General features: G+C 37.0%; 1 protein-coding gene across 10 annotated transcripts in view; it reads left to right on the top strand.

The window, feature by feature from the left end:
• Nucleotides 1-19,302, top strand: part of Anks1b (ankyrin repeat and sterile alpha motif domain containing 1B) — a 905,411-nt gene that overhangs the window by 517,915 nt on the left and 368,194 nt on the right. For 5 of the 10 annotated variants that reach the window (XM_090328468.1, XM_090328467.1, XM_090328466.1 and 2 more), the window contains exon 15: nt 14,722-14,828. In XM_090328468.1, the coding sequence (XP_090184594.1) occupies nt 14,722-14,828 (107 nt within the window). Of the gene's footprint in view, nt 1-14,233; nt 14,829-19,302 lie in introns of those variants that run through there. The other 5 variants (XM_090328469.1, XM_090328471.1, XM_090328470.1 and 2 more) reach the window with 3 other exon arrangements.

Genomic DNA, 19,302 nt, shown 5'->3' with positions numbered 1-19,302 from the left:
GCATTTGTCAGGTAGTAGATACTTTACTTCTTGAACACTGATACCCCTTCCCATGAGTTTCTCCTACTTTCTCTCCCCTGTCCCCTCCCAATCATCTTGCTTTTCTCCTTCCCCTTCCTCTCTGTTATTATGTTTATTATCTTGATATGAGGTCTACACCTCATATTTATGGTTAACAAGTTTCACACTTGTAATTCTCACTACTTGGGAGGTTAGGTAGCTACTTCATAACACAGCTTCAAATCAGAAGGATAACAGTTCTGGGCATGCCGGGGCAAAACAATTGTGACATTCTTAACTAATAGAATAAACATGGTCACGTGTACTTGTCATCCTAGTTATGTGGGAGGCTGGATTGGGAAGTCACTGTTACAGGCCAGCCTGAACAGAAAAGTTTGCAAGACTCCATTTCAATGAAACAGTATCACACATACCTGTCATCCCAGCTACTGTTAGAAGCAAAACATAGGAGGATTGTGGTCTAGGCACATACATTGATAGGAAGCAACACTCTTACCTCTAAAATAACCACTACAGAAAAGTGTGTCTCCATGTTAGAGGCCTATCAAGTATGAGTCCCTGAGTTCAAGATCCAGTACTACAAAAGATAAAAAATAAATGTCAAAAAATATGAGACAATGACAAAAGGTCAATTAAGTAAAATAAATGTATTAAAATTGACAACATAGATGCACTTACATAAAATTTTAAGAGATGATCATAAGTTGTAATAATATAACTACAGTGGAATCTAGGAAGCCTCTACTAAATGTCCATGAGAACTTTAAAATGTTTGTTGGTTGGTAGAAGTTAACATGGAACAGAAAGTTCTATGAATGCAGTGAAAACATGTTGAAATTTTTATCTGTATATTATTTTAAGAAAACAAAATATACAATGACTTTAGAATTCAAACTAATATAATTGTTGTTCTCTCTACTCATAGCTCCCTGAATGCTTCTGAAATGATTTTTACTAATTTTTGTTTTTCTGAAATTTATTTTATAATACATTGTTTCTACAGGAGACTTCCTTTACTGATCACAAATTTTATTAAATCGATAATGATTGTCTATATTAAAATACATGAAGGAAGGAAGTAAAACAACTGTTCTGTGATATATTTCATTATCTAATAACTTAAATTGGTTTAAGATGAAAGTCATATTTCATTTATGCACACATTTATAAAATATAAAGTGATGTATCAACAACCGTTCAAAGGAAATTCAAGTTTCAAGTATAACTTGTTCCTACAGAGTGTATTAATACCCCATTTCTATGTTTCTGCCATATTTTACTCCATATTGAATTCCTTCTCAATTTCTAAGTTCTCAGGTTTAAAGAGGACTGCTCAGTACCACCAGCCCAATGTCTTCACAATTTTATTCTCTGAATATACAGAAAGGGGATAGATTTTATAAAATTCTCTGAATTGGGTCATTTGTCATACACTCTGGCCAAGGAAGCATAATAAATGGCCTGATATGTTATTCACTGATGTTTATAATAATTTACCACAAGAAAACAAGTTAAAAGAACACATATTTAAAAAACAATCTGCAGTTTTAATGGGCCAGGAACCTTGCTTCAGCCTTAATCAAGGAGTTGGCCAGGATGAGGGACTATCTGAAGGCTGTACTGTGGAAATACCCATTTGGACTCCATCTTACCTAGTGTTTGGCAGGAGTCAGTTCATTTTGGGTCGTTAGCCTGAGGACCTCATTTTCTAGCTGGCTGGTGGCCAGAAGTTCTCCATCCTTGTCAGTGGTTTCAGCATCCCACCTTTATCAGCCAGCATGGGAGATGGTCTCCTAACATGAAAGAAGTAAAATTTTGTAGTGTAATCTTGAAGATGATGATAAAATGTTAAGCTTGAAAGCTATAGGTAGCTATTTAATATGAAGCTATATTAAACTATTTGATCAGAAGAAATTGCACAAAGCCATTAACACCAGGAAGTAAGAATCGCTGAGAAATCTCCAAACCTCCTTCCATAACAAATACAAGTCGAAGTACAGTAACTAAGAGTGAGAAAAAGAATTAATTCCACAAGGAAATTTGGGGTCATTGTCATAAGAGAGGTATGGCTGTCTGGTCAGGACTACAGCTGCCTGGGATATTTGAATGGCTCTCAATTATTGGGAAAGCAGAAAAGAGAACCCTAACCCATGACTTAGAATCATTGAATCTCAGTGTTTATGTTAGATTTCCTAATGATATTCTTATAATGTGGGACAAAAATGTTTTGGTATGTTAATTCAACATTTCTAAGCCAGTTCTGTTTTCTTTATTTTTTGTTTTTATTATAATATTTAGTTAATGCCTTGACATGAAGAGGCTTAAATTTTCTGTATATGAAGTCACTCGGATTTTCTTAGCTGTGAAAATTGCATTGACACAAAGTTCAAATTCTTTCAAAGCTCATCTTACCTTTACTAAAGCAATACTTTATGGTTGTTTGGAAATTGAAGCAAAAACAAATGTTTAGCCTTCAGTTTAGTAGAAAATAGAAATGAGTAATACACTTGAGGAGAAAAAGACTTTAGCCCTCTTCTTTATAGAAATTAAAGATTTATCTATTGGCTTTGTCAAGAAATCAAACAAGTATTGGCCCATTTCAGAAATTAAAATATACAGGATTTCTGTATTCAGTACCAAGTCACAGAGCTTTGCCAAAGAGCAATAAAATTAAGTCTGATCCAGAGTTTCTTCCTGAGTTCTCCTGGAAACCAAGAGAATGGCTTTCAGATTGTACTTGACTATCTCAAAGAGACAATTCTTTTACATTTGTTTCTGATACATGAGCCAATTATTAGTAGTACTATTAAATGCGCTATGACATTTGTAGATAAATGTGACTAATGTGTTGTAGACTACATTTACTGATATTTTCACTCAATGTTTTATTTAGTGTATACAATATATTTAATATTATTATTTTTCCACTTCCTATATTTATCAATACCTTAAAACCTCTTGGCAGTAATCTTTTAAAAAATGGTTGTCTATGTCTATATTTTTGTGTGCCAGTACTGGGGCTTGACCTCAAGGCCTAAGCACCATCCTTGGGCTTTCCTCAAGGCTAGCACTCTACCACGTGAGCTATAGCACCACTTCCAGCTTTTCTATGTATGTGGTACCAAGGAATTGAACCCAGGTCTTCATGCATGCTAGGCAAGCATTCTAACAGTAGGCCAAACTCCCGGTCCCTATTCATGTGTATTTTAACTACTTGCTATTCAACTTTATTCTCGAAGTATTTATTGAACTCTTATGTACCTAAGATTGTTGTAGGCACTAGGAATAACTGTGAGAGGGAAATATCTAGCTCTCAGAAGTAAGTAGAAGGGTAACACCTGTCTTAATTGTCTATCAGAATGAAGGATTTCTGTTCACGTATATTAGGCAAAGGAGTTTCATTGTGGTATTTCCATACAAGCATCCACTTTCTTTTTCATTACAGGACACTTAGAGTTTTGACATTGTTCTTTTAGCAACAATGAGTGTCCAGCTCTGTTTGAATTATTCTATTAGAAGAATCAATGCCAAGTCTACCTTCTGCAATTGAGGCACCACAGACCAAGTTTCTTTCCCAAGAAATGCAGTCATTGCTGAACCAGGAGTTACTGTGGAAATTTCTAAGTGATCGAGTCTCCTCTGCTCTTAAAATGATCTTAGAATATTTCATTAGCTTGTTTTATTTATTTATTTATTCCTTAAATAGGAGTGCTGAATAGACTTCCTGTAGCTACCTCTTTCTAATTTCTTCTCTATCAGCTCATCACCTATATCCTCTAAGTGATGCTTATGCAAGAAAAATTGGATCACATGTCCCTGCCCTCAGGAATCAAATAATTGTCATTGTACTTGACACACAATCCTGTGATTGTCTCCTGTCTACTTGCCCAGCCTTCATTTGAGTTCACAGATTCCCCTCTTCACACATCAACATGAAACCTTTGAATTCCAGCAGTAATGAATCATGTTTAGTTAGCGGGCTGTTCATAGTTACCTGTGCATGTGTTGTTTCCTCTGTTCTTCTTTCTGTTTGCCTCACAAATTCCTTCAAGTACAGTCAGCTGCTGGTCTGCATAAGCTCTTTATCCAAACAAAATGAAGCATCTATCTCTTTCTTGTATGATTTGTATATGTTGTACACATCTCCATTATAGCCTCATTCAACCTGCAGGCCACTTGTCTTCCCACAAAACTAGAAGACCCTTGCAGCCAGGGCAGGTTCCTTCTCCTCGTCTAACCCCATGGCTGTCACACAGAGGCCTCAAGGCCTTAAATGCTCTTCTCAGTTTCTCACTGAGGAGTCCAACACTAGCCAGACACCTTAAAATAAGAAAACATGGGAATGAAATCGATGTGAATTACTATTCTTTTTCCAATCAGGTATGGCATATATATATATGTGTGTGTGTGTGTATATATTTGTTTTCTGCCAGAAGATTTTTTTAGCATTTTAGGCTTAAATTTCATTTCTTATTTTAGACCATACCCCAGCACATAAGTTGTCAGATCTGTTTAGTAAAGGCTGGTATTTCTTAAGTGTTCCATGAAGTTTTCAGTTCAAAATAAAATGCAAAGCCTTAGGAAAAATTAAATCTGAGCTCCTGACGTCCCTTAGCATTTAGATTACACCAAGGCATGATCTTGGAACATTTTCCTGGTTGAATCTTAGCTTTATGACCTAGAACTCTGTTGACCCACAGATCCCACAACTTCTTGAATAAGTAATCCCTTTCCTTTTTCTTCTGTGTGCTGTCTTCTGTCTGTCCTTTTTCGTCACTTCTGCTGTGCATTTCTATTTTGAGGTTCCAGAAAAGCTATGTCTTTATCAACAGAAAAAAAATATTCTTTACCATCTCTTTTTCTGTTAATTTGCATTGTCAATTTTTCTCCCTGAGGAACATGATTATACGGTTTATAATTCTCAGCTCAGAGGACATTTAGGATTGGAAAAATAAGGTACTGTTACCTTCTAGTTAAAAATAGAGCTGTTCATCAGGATCTTTCTTACACTGTCCTACAGGGGAGAACTCTGATTGCATCTAGTTTCTTTGCCTGCAATACACACAAGACAGAAAGCTAGGCTCACAGAAAGACTTAGTTGACAATTGAATGTACAGTTTCTCTCCTCAAGATATAATGTTTACCACAGTCTTAAACATAACCAGATAAATAACAGATCATTCTTTTTAGTTAATCATAAAGCTATGGATAAAAACTATCTTTTCTTGCCATTTCTGGCCCCACACTTTTTATTTCTCTTCAGATGGGTTGCAAATACTAGGCTGCTTGATACTGAAAACCACTCCACTGGTATATATTAGACAATACAAAGCCCTAATGATATTATGAGTTTGCTATTCACCCCACAGTACAATTAGCTTTCCTCTGTTATTTGGCCAGATTGCTCACCTCATGCATTTTTTTTGGTCTGTTGGAAACAAAGAGAACTGAGCAAAGAAAAGCCTTGATGGCTCAAGACCAATCTCCCTGGTTGAGGGGCTGAATGAACAACTCAGTGGATATTCTCCTGAAGGTACAGATAATTATAGGTCTCCATTATTAGAATAGTTCTTTCTGTATCACAGAGCTTTCTCACTGCAACTTCAAATACTACCAGGGGATAGTTAGGGTAAGGTGTCTCCTTCGCAGTCCCGAAGAGCAACAGAGCTACAGAAATTGGTCAAACAGAAGAAGAGTACATTTTTGTCATTCCTATGAAAAGTTACGGCACAGATATCTACAGGAAAGCCAAGAACCAAGCCCAGGCAAAAGCGCCCAGGAGACTGAGCTCTCAACCTCTAAGCTGTACTAGCTCTGCCCATCACAAATTACAGACTGGCAGAGTACCCTGGGGGATCCATACCCAAAGCTACAACTTAAGAATTCACAGCCTAGTCCTTTGTTAGTACCAGGAAATAAAAGTGCCATTCTCCCATGCATTATTTCCTCCTGCTTTTTATATATGAGAAGTGAAGAATATTAAGTGTAAGTGAAGGAAGCAAGGAGAATAAGCACACAAAAATCTGAGAAGTCATCTTAAAACACACCTGCTGGCAGGAGAATGGGTAAGCATCCTTACTCTTACAAAAGGGTTTTTCATTCCAGCTTCTGGGACTGAAAAAGTGGTTGAGAGTAGTGGCTAAAATCTTCAACTCTGGTGCCAGACTTCTCTGGTTCAAATCTAACTTTACACAAGTTGTAATGGCTTGGCTTCATTATAGGAAAAAAGTAACAATAATACTATTAATTAACAAAGTTGCCATGAAAATAAACTGAGTTAACACAGAATATTTAAAACAGAATCTGTCCACAGTAAATCTTTCATATGTTTGCTGCTACTTTACATAAGGAGACAATACTTTGTCTTAGTCTATTTTCTATTGCTATAACAAAATGAGTACTTTATTGAGAAACAGAAATTAGTTCTAAAATCTAGGAAATCCAAGATCAAGGTACTGGTATCTGCTTTATGGTAGGAATTTTACTACATCCTTCCATAGCAGATGGCAGGGGGCAAGTGAATAGTAGAATTAAAACTGAAAAATGTTACATTTTTAATATTTTTATTAATTTTTTATTTCTGCAAAGAGGTTACAATTCAAATGTCTGTTTATGAGTATAATGAATCTCAATCAATATCACTCCTTTCATCATTCTCATTCTGCCCCCCCCCAACTCCTCTCTTCCTTCTATCATGAAGAGAGGATAAATAAATTAGAAAAAAGATGACCTGCCTAAAGATTTTACTCTGTGAAATAGTGATGAGGCAGTTAAGGTGGGAATCATTATTATCATTATTATTATTATTATTATTATTATTATTTCTAATATGTTATTGTTTCCTCCTACAGCAAAAGAGAGCATACCTACTTCCACAAATCCTTTTATAGTATCAATCCATTCATGACATGGAATCCATCCATTCCATCTATCAATCTATTCATAACCTAAACATCTCCCCAAAGTCCCTACTTCCAACACCATTGCATAAGAAATATATTCAGACAATAGCACACCATACATATAAAGTACTGACACATACTTGATATTTAATAAGTTATTATATAACTTAGATTACTGGAAGGACATGGTCTTCAAAATAGACACTTTATGTATTATAATAGAACAGACATTTGGTGAATTCTGAAGGAGTAGCCATTTTCTTTCTTCCTTTTTGACTCTTATTCAGCCCCTTTTCCAATTTAGTAAACATAGCTACTGATGCCTCTGCCCAATATATTTATTATAGTAAATATGTTTACCAACGTAACAGTTTCATGCGTTTCACAGAATAACACCTGTTAAGGCAGGTTATGTATTCTCTGATTTATTTCTCTTCTCCTTTGGTCAACATAAAAATTGTGTTTTAAAATTTAATTTCCTCTATTTTTATTTCTAAGGGATAGGTTCTCTCAGAGCTTAAGAAGCACTTTATAAACACTCACTGAAGAAACCAATGAATACCAAAAAAATACAAAAAGAAGTATTTTCTTTTTCTCTAAAAAATAAATAAGAGATCTCTAAAAATAATCCAGAGGTTATTTGCCTTCTACTTTTAAAAGAGAGAACTAATTTGAGAGAACCATATTAAAATCATGGATGTATGTCAGCATGAGTGTAGCAGTTTCCCAACTCTGTCATAGAGTGAGAACTCATCTAGCTCATGCCCCAGGCTTTCAGTAGACAAGAAGACTGAGGTCAGGTCATGCAAGGTGATTGATCCCTTCCCATCAGTATCACCTTGCTGTTTTATTAGAGCAGGATACTGCTCTCCATTGCCCAGTCCTCTCCTTTCCTAGATATCCTTCATTTTCAAGTCTCTGTTCACATTTAAGAAGCATTTCCTCACTATTCTGTCCACATTATTTTTATTTCCTTTCTTGCTCATTATTCTTGGCAAAAACACAAGTCCTTGTTTCTTTTTTTTTGTTATTTCTTTTTTTTATTGTAATTAGTAAAAAGGTTACATGATATTTGCCAGATAGAAGGTGCATTAATTCATGTACATTGATACCCTTTCACATGTCTTGGTACCCATTTCCCTCCCCCCCCACACCCCCCACCCATCTTAGTTTTCCCCCCATCCTATCAAATTTCAAATAACCAAATACAAATAAATTCAATATATCAGATAACAAAGTGAGATACTATAACAATATGAGATAACCAAGGGACAGCAAAGGAGATGAGAGACAACATAGTACATTAAGGACAACAATCATTCGTTATAAGCAAAAAGAGTTGGGAATGTTGCTCAAACTATAGAGTTGTTAGCAAGTGCAAAGGCCATGAGTTCAAACCCTGTTATTGACAAAATAACTCTCCTGCCACACTATTCTTTATTTCCTTTTCCCATTTTGCCTTTTTAAAACTTTTAAGCCACTCATGTTACTGTATCTGACTTTTTTGCCTGGTATATTGTATATACATTTATTTGTTTATTTTAAATAGGGAAGGGAAGAGGAGAAAACAAGATGATTAGAAGGCGGTGGGAGTAGGAAATGGGGACAAAAACATGAGAAGAGGTATCAATGTGTGGGAAGTAATGCACCTACTACCTGACCAATATAACTGTAATCCCTCTATAGATTATCCTGACAATTTAATAGAAAAGATTTTTAAGCCAGAGTTATTGCCACATTAATGACCAAACCTGAACTGTGCATCTTTTAAAGTACATACTTTGATATTTGGCAAATGCACCTATAAAAATATCACCATATCTGGGCACCAGTATGCTCATAGAATGCTTGCTACTAGGAGAATTATGTTATGAAGTCATTCAATGAAGAAAAGCTGCAAGACTCCATCTCCAATTAATCAGCAAAAAGTTGGACTTGAAATGTGATTTAAGTGGTACAGCAACAGCTGTGAGCAAGAAAGCTAAGCTAGCACAAGGCCCTGAGTTCAACCACTGGTACTAGTTAGGAAGGGTTCATTAGAAAAGAGTATTTGCATCACCCCAAACATTTTCACATACTCATTTTTAACCTTTCTAACTGCCGTGTCCCATTCCGAGATATTTGATAATCTCCATTTTATCACTAGAGATGACTTTGTACTCTTTAGAACTTTTTATGTAAATGAAATCATAAAAAATATACTTTTGGGGGACTAGTTTTCTCCCTTTTAAAAATAACTATATCATGTGTTTTATCAACTGTTGAATGTTCATTGTTTATGGAAGTCTATATATATGTATATATACACAGATATATATGTGTGTGTGTGTGTGTGTGTGTGTGTCACATACTTTTTGGAGGGAGGGTATGGGGCTTGAACTCTGGGCCTGGGCATTGTCTCTGAGCTCTTCAACTGAGGGCTACAGCCCTACCCCTTGAGCCAAAGCCCCACTTCCTGTTTTCTAGTGATTAATTGGCGCTAAGAGTCTCACGTTCTTTAGTGCTCAGACTGGCTTTGAACCACGATCCTCAGATCTCAGTTTCCTGAGTAGCTAGGGTTACAAGCGTGAGCCACCTCGCCCAGCTACATACTTTCATTTCTCTTCTTATAAATACTCAGCAACAGAATGGATGGGCCACATAATAGATGTATATTTACTTTTAGGAAACCAATAAGCTGTTTGTCTGACACACAATATACCATTTTATAGTTCCACCAGCAGTGTTTGAGACTCCTAGTTGACCTGCATTGTCATTTGATTCAGCTCTGTGCCAACACTTGGCATGCTCAACTTTTTAAGTTTAAACATCCTAATAATTATCTGGTCTTTTTGGTTTACCCTTCTCAGCCTGGAACCTCAGCTGCCCTGTACGTAGGCAGTGACCCAATGCTCCCAGCCTACCTGGTACAGATTCTCCATCTGAGAACTACAGCTGGGTGGGAAGATGGAGAAAGCCCATGATTCTACTCCTGGAGACTGGAAAAGCTGGTCTGAACTTTTTCTTGATTTTAATTTTCTTTTTTTTTTTAGAAGGGAGTGAGTGTTGGAGGTGATACTGAGATGTATTCTCAAGGCATTTTGTTCACCAGGCAGGAACACGCACACTTCCACTATGACCTCAGCCCCCTTCGCTTTTGTTATTTTTTTAGTGGGTTCTTACATTTATATTTCTATTGGTCTGGGAAATAACTCTAGTTATGCTTCTGTAACTGAGATGTCAGGTGTGTGCCCTTATGACCAGGTAAGAAACCACATGAACAGACTGCTGGCATCAAGCCACAGTCCTGAACTGTGGCCTTGTTGAATAGCTAGGTTACAGATGTGAGCCCCTGGGCCTGGCTAGCCTGAACTTCTGAAGTGATATGTACCGTTTAGCTGAAAGCAGAGGAGAGTGGAAACTGGTCCACTGAGCGTACTCATCTCAGTTGAGTGAGGGCCTCTGGAGTGGACTTGGAAGGGGAGGGTGACAGCAAGTCCATGACTCATCTGCCACAGAATTGTTCTCATCTCACAAAATTTAGATAGGATAGTATTTTAAATAATAATAATATTTTAGATATTACGATTGTATAATAGAATATTTATAAGTATAGCTTTAGATATGAATGTTATTTTAGATAAAATATTTAGACTACATTTTTATCTGGAGTGTGGCTTTAGGATATTACAGAAACTTTGAATGATTGTTTTAATTGTAGCTTTGGGTTTTGGAGTTGGGGGGGTGTTGTTTTGATTTTGTTTTTTTGTTTTGTCTTAATTCTTCCTTCAGTTTTTTTTAATAATTTTTTATTGTGATTAATAGAAGGGTTACATTATATTCACCAGATAAAAGGTGCATAACTTCACAAACATTGATACCCTTTCTCATGACATGGTCCCCATTTCCCTCCCACCCTCCTCCCGCTTATCTTGATTTCCCCCTTCCCTATCCAATTTCAAATAACCAATTAAGCACATATAAAATATATCAGATAACAAGGTGAAACAAGTACTTACTTTTTTTTCCCAGGCCAGCCTGGACTGCAGTCATTTTTATACCCCAAGGGGTTAGGATGATAGGTGTGCACTGCCATTTCTAGCTCATTGGTTACAATGGAGTTAGTTGTAAACTTCCATTTGAGCTAGGCTTGGATTGCAGGTATGAACCAGTGTGCCTGGTCCCAAAAGTATGAGAATTATTAAACATAAATTGAAGGACTGAGTAATTTCGAGAATAAAATTAAGAGTCTATATAAAATTTATATAATAGTTAAAAATAGTAATTTTTCAGACTTTTTTTTGTGGGTCATGTGGCTTGAAGTTGGCCTGGGTGCTGTCCCTGAGCTCTTCAGCTCTAGGCTACCACCCTACCCTTGAGCCAAGCCCTACTTCCCATTTTCTAGAGGTTAATTGGAGATAAGAGTCTCAGGTCCTTTTGTACCCAGACTGGCTCTGAACTTTCATCCTCAGATCTCAGCCTTTTGAGTAGCTAGGATTGCAGGCATGAGCAACCCACACCTGCCCTCAGACATCTGTTTTCGCACCAAAGTCTGGACTTGAAAATAACCCCTCTTTACATTTATAGAAAAATCAAAATGTAAGGAAAATTACTTCCAGTATTTTCATTTCCATATTTAACAATGATTAATATCTAGGAATTTGTGGTACTTTTGACATTTAGTTCCTGGTTTGCATCTGCAGAGGATGAGCTCTTGGGATTATAGCTTGAAGCCAGCATGGTAAGGAAAGTCTGTGAGAGTTATCTCCAATTAACAAGTAAAAGCCCAGAAATGGAAATGTGACTCAAGTGGTAGAGCACTACTAGACTGAGCAAAAATGCTCAGGGAGAGTGCCCAGGCCTTAAGTTTAATCCCTATGACTGGCACACTCATACAAAAAAAAAAAAGATAGGATTTGAGTAGCTGGTGAAGCCAAACTTATCATTGTCGTACATTTTGTTGTAGCTTATTCACCTATTCATGAAACTATCTGCGAGAATATTGCAGATGGGATCCTGAGAGAAGCTATAATTAAGATTTAACTTTTAACTTGACATCTGAACAACTTTAGACAAACAGCTTCTCATACAAATCATGTTGAACAACTGGCATATACTAAAATGGATTCATGCACTTCTACAAATCCTCTGATCTTCTTTAAAAAGTCTAGAACCAATCAAGGATCTGTTGTAATAAAATACAATGCAATCCACCCAGGGAGGCTCACACAAAAAGAGATAAAGATAGTGAACAAAAATCCAGACATGAACATTCTAGTTAAAAAACTAAGATATCTTCTTTTAGTAAAAATATTCAGGATTTGGGATGGGGCAGAAAAATAAAAATGAAAGTACCAAATCTGACAATAGGTGGACCTTGTGGAGCTGGGATTGTGAAATTGCACATGAAATGGAATCCTTAGTATGTGCAATACTCGTAAGGTATATACCTCATTTTCATTAAATGGATCTTCTCAGTAAAGAACTATCATGGAAAGTAGAAAAAATACTTTATGAAAGAAGGTCAAAGTGCATTTAAGACAGAGAAGAAAAGAAGTCTTTCCTTTCTTAGGATTAGAAGTTTCACAAAGGAAATGATCTCAAACCCAAAGCCAACAACTGGGGCAAAAAATGTGGACTTAATAAAAAGTTAAGAGTGTATTACAGGCTCTCTTCGGGAACCAGATGGTATCACATTTGCTGTGGATTTGGGGAAGGTAGGAGAATGCACTGAGATGATTAGCAGGCACCACAACGACTTCAGATGTCATCATAAGCTTTGGGAGCCCATGCAAAAGACAGCAGATTTTTGAAACAGGAAGTTATCATCAAACCACTATTTTTGATTATACAGATTTCAGGTATAAATTAGATTTTAGAAATATGAAAGGCAAGAGAACCATTATAGAAGCAGTTGTTGCATTAGGTGGGCTAGAATCCGGGAAGGGAACAAAATTAACCTAGGTTAAAGTAGGTTTGCATTTCCATAAACATAAAACAGGAAACAGGATTAAGACAAGGGATGACACTGTGGTTAGGGATAATACAATGTAGGAAATGGTGCCCACAGTGAAAGGGGGCCACACACTGTCTGTTCTCTGTGTGCCAGAGTTTGACAACATCTATAAAAAGAGAAGGAAACCAATAAAGCTGAAATTTCTGGGGAAAACCCCAGAAAAATGATATTTCATTTCTTCAATAAATATTTACTGGGCACTGCTCTGGAGGTGGGGGTGAGAGTTACCCTTAATTTTTAAGGTACTTTCTGGGGACCAGGCAGTGTTCTCAGAGTCTGTGACTCTAAAAGCAGAGTTGGAGCCAGAGAGTGGGAGGTAGGTAGGAAGTAAAATATCTCTAATAAAGGGAAGCTTTTGATGAATAGTAAGAGCTGTCATAGGCAGCATTCAAGCTGGAGTTGGATGTAGTTCTTCCAGGAACACTGCTACAAAGAAATCTCACTCTTTTTGCAAGTTCTCTCCTGTGTCTTGAGTCTATGCGCCCCAGTGATGTAGTCCTTTGGGTTCTATTATTAATCTCTAGCTTCTCCCAATTATTTAATAAATTATTCAGTCTGTCTGCCATTCAACAAAACTCACACATTTACATCTGTTATTCTTGAATTATTTTTGGTTACATCTCTTCTTCTTTATTAAAGAAAATTCTACCCAGTTAATATTACTTTTATAGCTATTTTAGAATGGCAACCCTGGTCAAGTGGGTTATAAATAACAGAAGAAAGGGATTTCTTGTATCTAATAATATTTGTTTGCAAGAAGCCCTGGCAAATAAAGAATGGATTCTCTTGACTTCAAGATTACAATGCAGTTTCTGTAGATTGCAGTATTTTAAAAAGAAAGAAAAAAATCTGAGAGGTTCACTTTGATCTGGCACAGTAAAGAAAAAGAGTAATTATTCTCCCAACACTGTAAAGCTTTAGATCAGAAACATTTATCTGTGCTACATTAAAAAAAAGAAGAAGAAGAAAGAAAAGAAAGAAAGGAGAAAGGGGTGGGGGCGGGGGAAGGAACCTGTAGTGAGCTGTGTTCTAAGCTATAGTTCAAGCTTTGTATTTCCTGGTGTCTTTTTGAAACATTAAAAATCCACAACAAATACTTCGGTAATGTATAAGCAGTATGAAGATTCAATTCAGATTTAAGCACTTTCCTTTGCTTTTGAGTCTTGCTATTTTCTGCATTTGTTTTGACTGCTCTCATCATTCAAGATTGACGCTTGGATGGGCGTGTAGGAGGAAGCAGCGGCAGCAGGCTTACAGCTTGCAGACAAAAAAAAAAAAATCCTGCCTTATCTGATGGCTATTATTGAAAATGCGAGGTGTAGCCTGGGCTGGGTAATGAAGGGGAGCGAGCGAGGGGGAGCAAGAAGCATGGAGCTGCATACTGATGAGTGTAGGAGTACTTGATAAAAAGAATTCTGGCTGCTGGCCGTGCTCGGCTCGTGGTGGAGTACTCCAGCAATCACATAGAACCGGCAGACCAGCCTAAGCTGACAGCTTGATATGCCTTCTTCTGCTGCCTGGTTTTGGGGGCTGTCTGACGTCCTGGTCGGTAGTAAAGATTAATATGTAAGAAATGTGGAGCTAGGATCAAGTGATTCTCCACAGCCTGCCTGGCAAACTATGTTTCACTTCTGACTTTGCTGTCTCGCTGAGAACATTAATCTGTCAAGCTGGCGGGCTCCTTTGATAGCAACTTTCCCCGGAGCATGATGTGGCAATGCCACCTCTCAGCCCAGGACTACCGCTATTACCCCGTGGATGGCTACTCCCTGCTTAAACGCTTCCCTCTTCATCCTCTTACAGGACCCAGATGCCCTGTGCAATCAGTGGGACAATGGTTGGAAAGCCTTGGGCTACCTCAGTACGAGAACCACCTGATGGCTAATGGATTTGACAATGTGCAGTTTATGGTAAGATGCTCTGTGTGTCCACGGAGCTGCCTTTTGTCTGTCTTGGCTTCTTATGTGTCTTACATGGCTCAGAGGCAGCCTGATTCGCACCGAAACCCATCCGATTTCTGTGTGTGACTGCATCAGAAAATCGGTTGCCCTTAGGACTGAACTTAAGCGTATAGACACTGACTGCAAAACGAGATCTGTATGCATCCATTACACATCCGTGTCCTATCAATGAATCGGTACCCGGACTATTTATAGGCAGTGAAAGGAGATTTAACGTTTATATATTCCCTGGCATTCTTTTGTGTGTGTGTGTGTGTGTGTGTGTGTGTGTGTGTGCTTTAAATAAAATTTGCAGTCTTAGAATACCCAGTTAGGTTATATCTCTCCTCCACTAATTCCTGAATTCATTTATATAATTCCATTACTCCTGAAGCATATTATTTCACTTGAGCATCAGCATTTAGTGATTAATTAGGCAATTTGTTATGTTGATTGTGAGATCAATTTTTTTTGCCTGATATTGTTCCACAAGCAGTTTAAATCATGTGGAGGGCCAGTTCATTAGCAAACTGCTTCAGTCAATTCACCTCTTTACCCCTGCCGACTGAAGACGATGAAGCATTGTCTGTTACTTTCTGTGCAAAATGAACACTTCAGTCCCTTGATTGTGAGTATTTAGAAAGAGGGACTAATGTACACAGTACATTCATGGACTTCTGAATTCTGGTTTCCATGCACTGGAAACCAGGCGTGTGCAAACTTCTGCCTGTGCTGTATATAGGCAAAGAAGGCAGATGGGATGGTGTGTGGACAACAACCTAGCTTTCTAATCATTTCCATACCTCCTCCAGTGCTCATCAGTTCCCCTTGTTAAGCTACGTCACAGCTCTGATTACCTTTCCTTACTATTAAGGTCCCACATCGCACATATCACTCATCCCTAAATTCACAGAGAACGTAATGCGGGCATGCAGTCCACACATTTCTGGGAGGAGTAATTAAGAGCTGTTCTTAAATAAAATGCTAGGGCTGCCACCTGCCCACTTGCTAATGTCAGCACTTCTCCTGAAAGTATTCATAGCTAGTCAGAATTTGTTTTTATTTCCATTTGAGATTATTTGGTTCCAAGATTCTCTTGATTATTGTAAACCTAAAGATTATTTAAATTGTTAAACTTCTGCTTATTCTCCAAAAATATCTATGTGTGTTTATTTTTTTAGTAATTAAAAAGAAGACAAATTTAGTAAGTCCTAGGAGCTTTAAGTAGTTATGTGCATGTAGCCCTTTATGACTGTCTTAGGTTGTTTGTTGTTCAAATAACAAAATATGTAGCTACTGTTCTTTTTCTTGTACTTATTAAATGCTATCACTAGTTAGATAGACCAAATATTCTGAATATTGAAATAGGAAAAAAGTAAACGTTCTTCAATGGCTGTGAAAGTCTTTGGACACTGAGCAGATTTCAGACACTAAGTAGATAGCATTAAGAATTAAAGAAATTATCAAACAAAAAGAAAGTCACTTCAGGATAAATTAGGCTTACTGAACGTTTTGATATCTTCTTTTTTTAAACCTATCTGCATAAAGTGAGACATCTTATTCAACCCATTCTTCAACCCCTGGTCCAAGTGGATTCTGGTACAAATTAATTCTGGTTCTTAAGAAATTAGGCTTTTGGGTTCTCTGGGTTATTTGGCCACATGGAAAGATTTTCATTCAGCTAAACTTCCTTCTGTATGTTACAAACAAACATTTCCTTTCCATGTTATAATCAATTCTAATCCCTAAAGCCTTTAACTGAATGAAAAGTGAATCAGATTTTAAATAAGAATAATTTGGGGAGAGATTGTAAAACACATTCAGGAATAAATTATGCACAATACTCCAAAATATATCTAGGAGGGAAAACTCTTAGTCACATATGACAAAATCAAGGTTTCATCATAGACAGTTGTCTTCTAGTTTAATTCCAAGTATGATGTGGAACTTTCCAGAAAATCAGAACACATTGTTAATTCAGACAAGCTAATCAAATTTCATGAGACAGAATTTTTAAAAAGACAATTTTTATTTGTTACACAGAGATGGTGAACTAAATTATGAAAATGAAGCAAACCATAAAATAGTTTTCATCATTACTGCTTACATTTTGTTAAATGCCATTTATTTGCTACTGATGCCATGTGATGATTTTCTACCTTTATGAAAGGTGTTTATTGAGCCCCACAACCTAATTCATTTGAGTATGGACTTAAGTTCATAAAATGATTGACCTACCTGAAGAAACAGATTTTTTTGATGTGGTAGAAAATCTGCTAGACCTGCTTAGCTTCCACTTGGTATCATATTCTAGCTTTTGTTTTTCTTGAAGCACATTCTGACCTGCATTTGTTCATCCTGTTGCCAAAGCAACAAGCACCACACTCGTATTAACTACGATGTAGCACAGGTCTCATTAGCTTTTAAGAACAAGGCAGTAGATACCATAAGGGTATAATTAATGTTGGCTGAAACATCATAGTACATCCATGCACGGATAGGTTTTATTTAGGAAACATTCTCAGGAGCTAATTTTTCATTTAATCAATATCCCACTAATGAATGTGAACTTAAAGGCTCCATATCAGTAACTTTCAAAGTAAAATACTTGCTTAAAGGAGCAAATCCATAAAAGAAATCCGTAGATGGCTTGAGACATAAAAATAATTTTTGCTCATCTGTTCCACAAACTCTTATGCATAAACACAATACACAGATGATTTCTTGATTACAGTTGTCTTATTTTCATCGATTACTTAGAGCAATTCCTTCTTCGGTTTGCTTTGAAATATCTGTCAGTTATTGATTGTTTTTAGGGCTCTTAATGTCAATTCTTGATTTTTTTTTTATTTACATGTTCAGGATAAAATTCCAAACTTTTTCTTTAAGCATTTTATTCTAGTTTGCTGAATAGTTGAACACACTTGATGCCTTTAAGTATATCTAATAAATAGAAACTGGAACCATCAAGAAGCTCCTCAGGTCATGTGCAATGTAGGGGATGTCACACGTCTGTTAAAAGCAAAAGCAGCAGACTGTGTGTCAGAGGGCTTCCCCAGGCCTTCCGTGCCTACTGCTTTTCTCTGGAGTCTAGCCATCCCCTCCCTGGCATACCTGCCTGCTGCTCACCAGCCCCATTTTCTGAAGTTGCAGCTTCTAGAAGGTGTCAAAGTTTCAGCATCCATGTTTTTCCTGAGGAGGAACTCATGGAGAAAGTGACTTTTGTAGCACACACATGTTTACCTATGTCTACCACTGTTTCTACCTATCACCCTTCTTTTATAAAGTCTGATGGCTGCTTCCTAAATTTTCACCTTCAGTCATCCCTCCTCTATGACTACTACTTTGTACTCTTTCCTCACTCCTCCAAGAACTGTATTTCCTTTCTTTCCCCTTTATCTTTTTTTCCCCCACAGATCTAACTTAATTCCTGTCTGATTACCTAATCTAACTTAATGACTTCAACCCACAGGAACCCCCTTTTTTTTCTATGAACCCATGTACTGGTTACATCTGGCAGAAAATCTTTAGTTGTCATGTTCTCCTTCTCCCCCCAAAATAGCAGCAAACTCTTCATTTGTGTGTATCTTGTCTCCCCCAACTAAACTAGAAGCTCCTCAACTCCCAATTCTATATATTCAATTTCCTTGCCTTTCACCAAACTTCTAGCATAAGGCCATGTACATTTATAAAAACCAAAATATGTAACAGATTATTATAGTCAGACCTCCAGTTTCACTTCAGAAGGAGAAGCCTGGTTTTGCCAATGGGAACGACTTGTAGCACCAGTTTCCTCTTGTTCATTCAGCTGGTAATCTTGAACTATTCTCTATGTTCCAAGCACAGTTGTAGACACTTGAAATATAATCCTTACCTCCAAGCATGGTATAGCACTGCCTTCAAATTTATCATACTATTTTCAAGCATCTTATGCATGCTATTCCTCCATATACACACACAAATATGCCTATTCACCCACATTATTTTACAAGGATTTGCCCCATATCTTTCCATATAATTATCATTGTTTAGCATCTGTACTTTCTAGCAATTGTTTTCAGCATCAAATTATAGTAGGCCATGCAAGGTATAAAATCTGTCACTGCATAGAGTAAAAGAAAAATTAAAGATGTTGATAACATCAAAACACTAGTGGTAGATTGATAGTCTGAAGACTATATTAAGAAATTTATGTTACTAAGAAGAGAACTGACTCATAGTCTTACCATGGTAACTAGCTGACAGTTATATTTGTAAAAATCTAACTAAAAAGAGAAAAGGATGGAATTATATCAGCTCATATTTTAAGCATCTACTGTTGACTTGGGATAATATGACCATGAATAAAATGTCTAAATGCAGCCTTGCTGGGGAAAGGTATAAAAACAATACTGTTGGTGGGAATTGGCACTTTGTACATGTGAGTGGATTGCATTTAGAGAGC

This window comes from Megascapheus bottae, chromosome 2, assembly GCF_031878675.1.
Source record: "Megascapheus bottae isolate mThoBot1 chromosome 2, mThoBot2.hap1, whole genome shotgun sequence".
In the NCBI taxonomy this organism is placed as follows: domain Eukaryota; kingdom Metazoa; phylum Chordata; class Mammalia; order Rodentia; family Geomyidae; genus Megascapheus; species Megascapheus bottae.
This window is presented reverse-complemented; position numbering and strand designations above follow the sequence as displayed.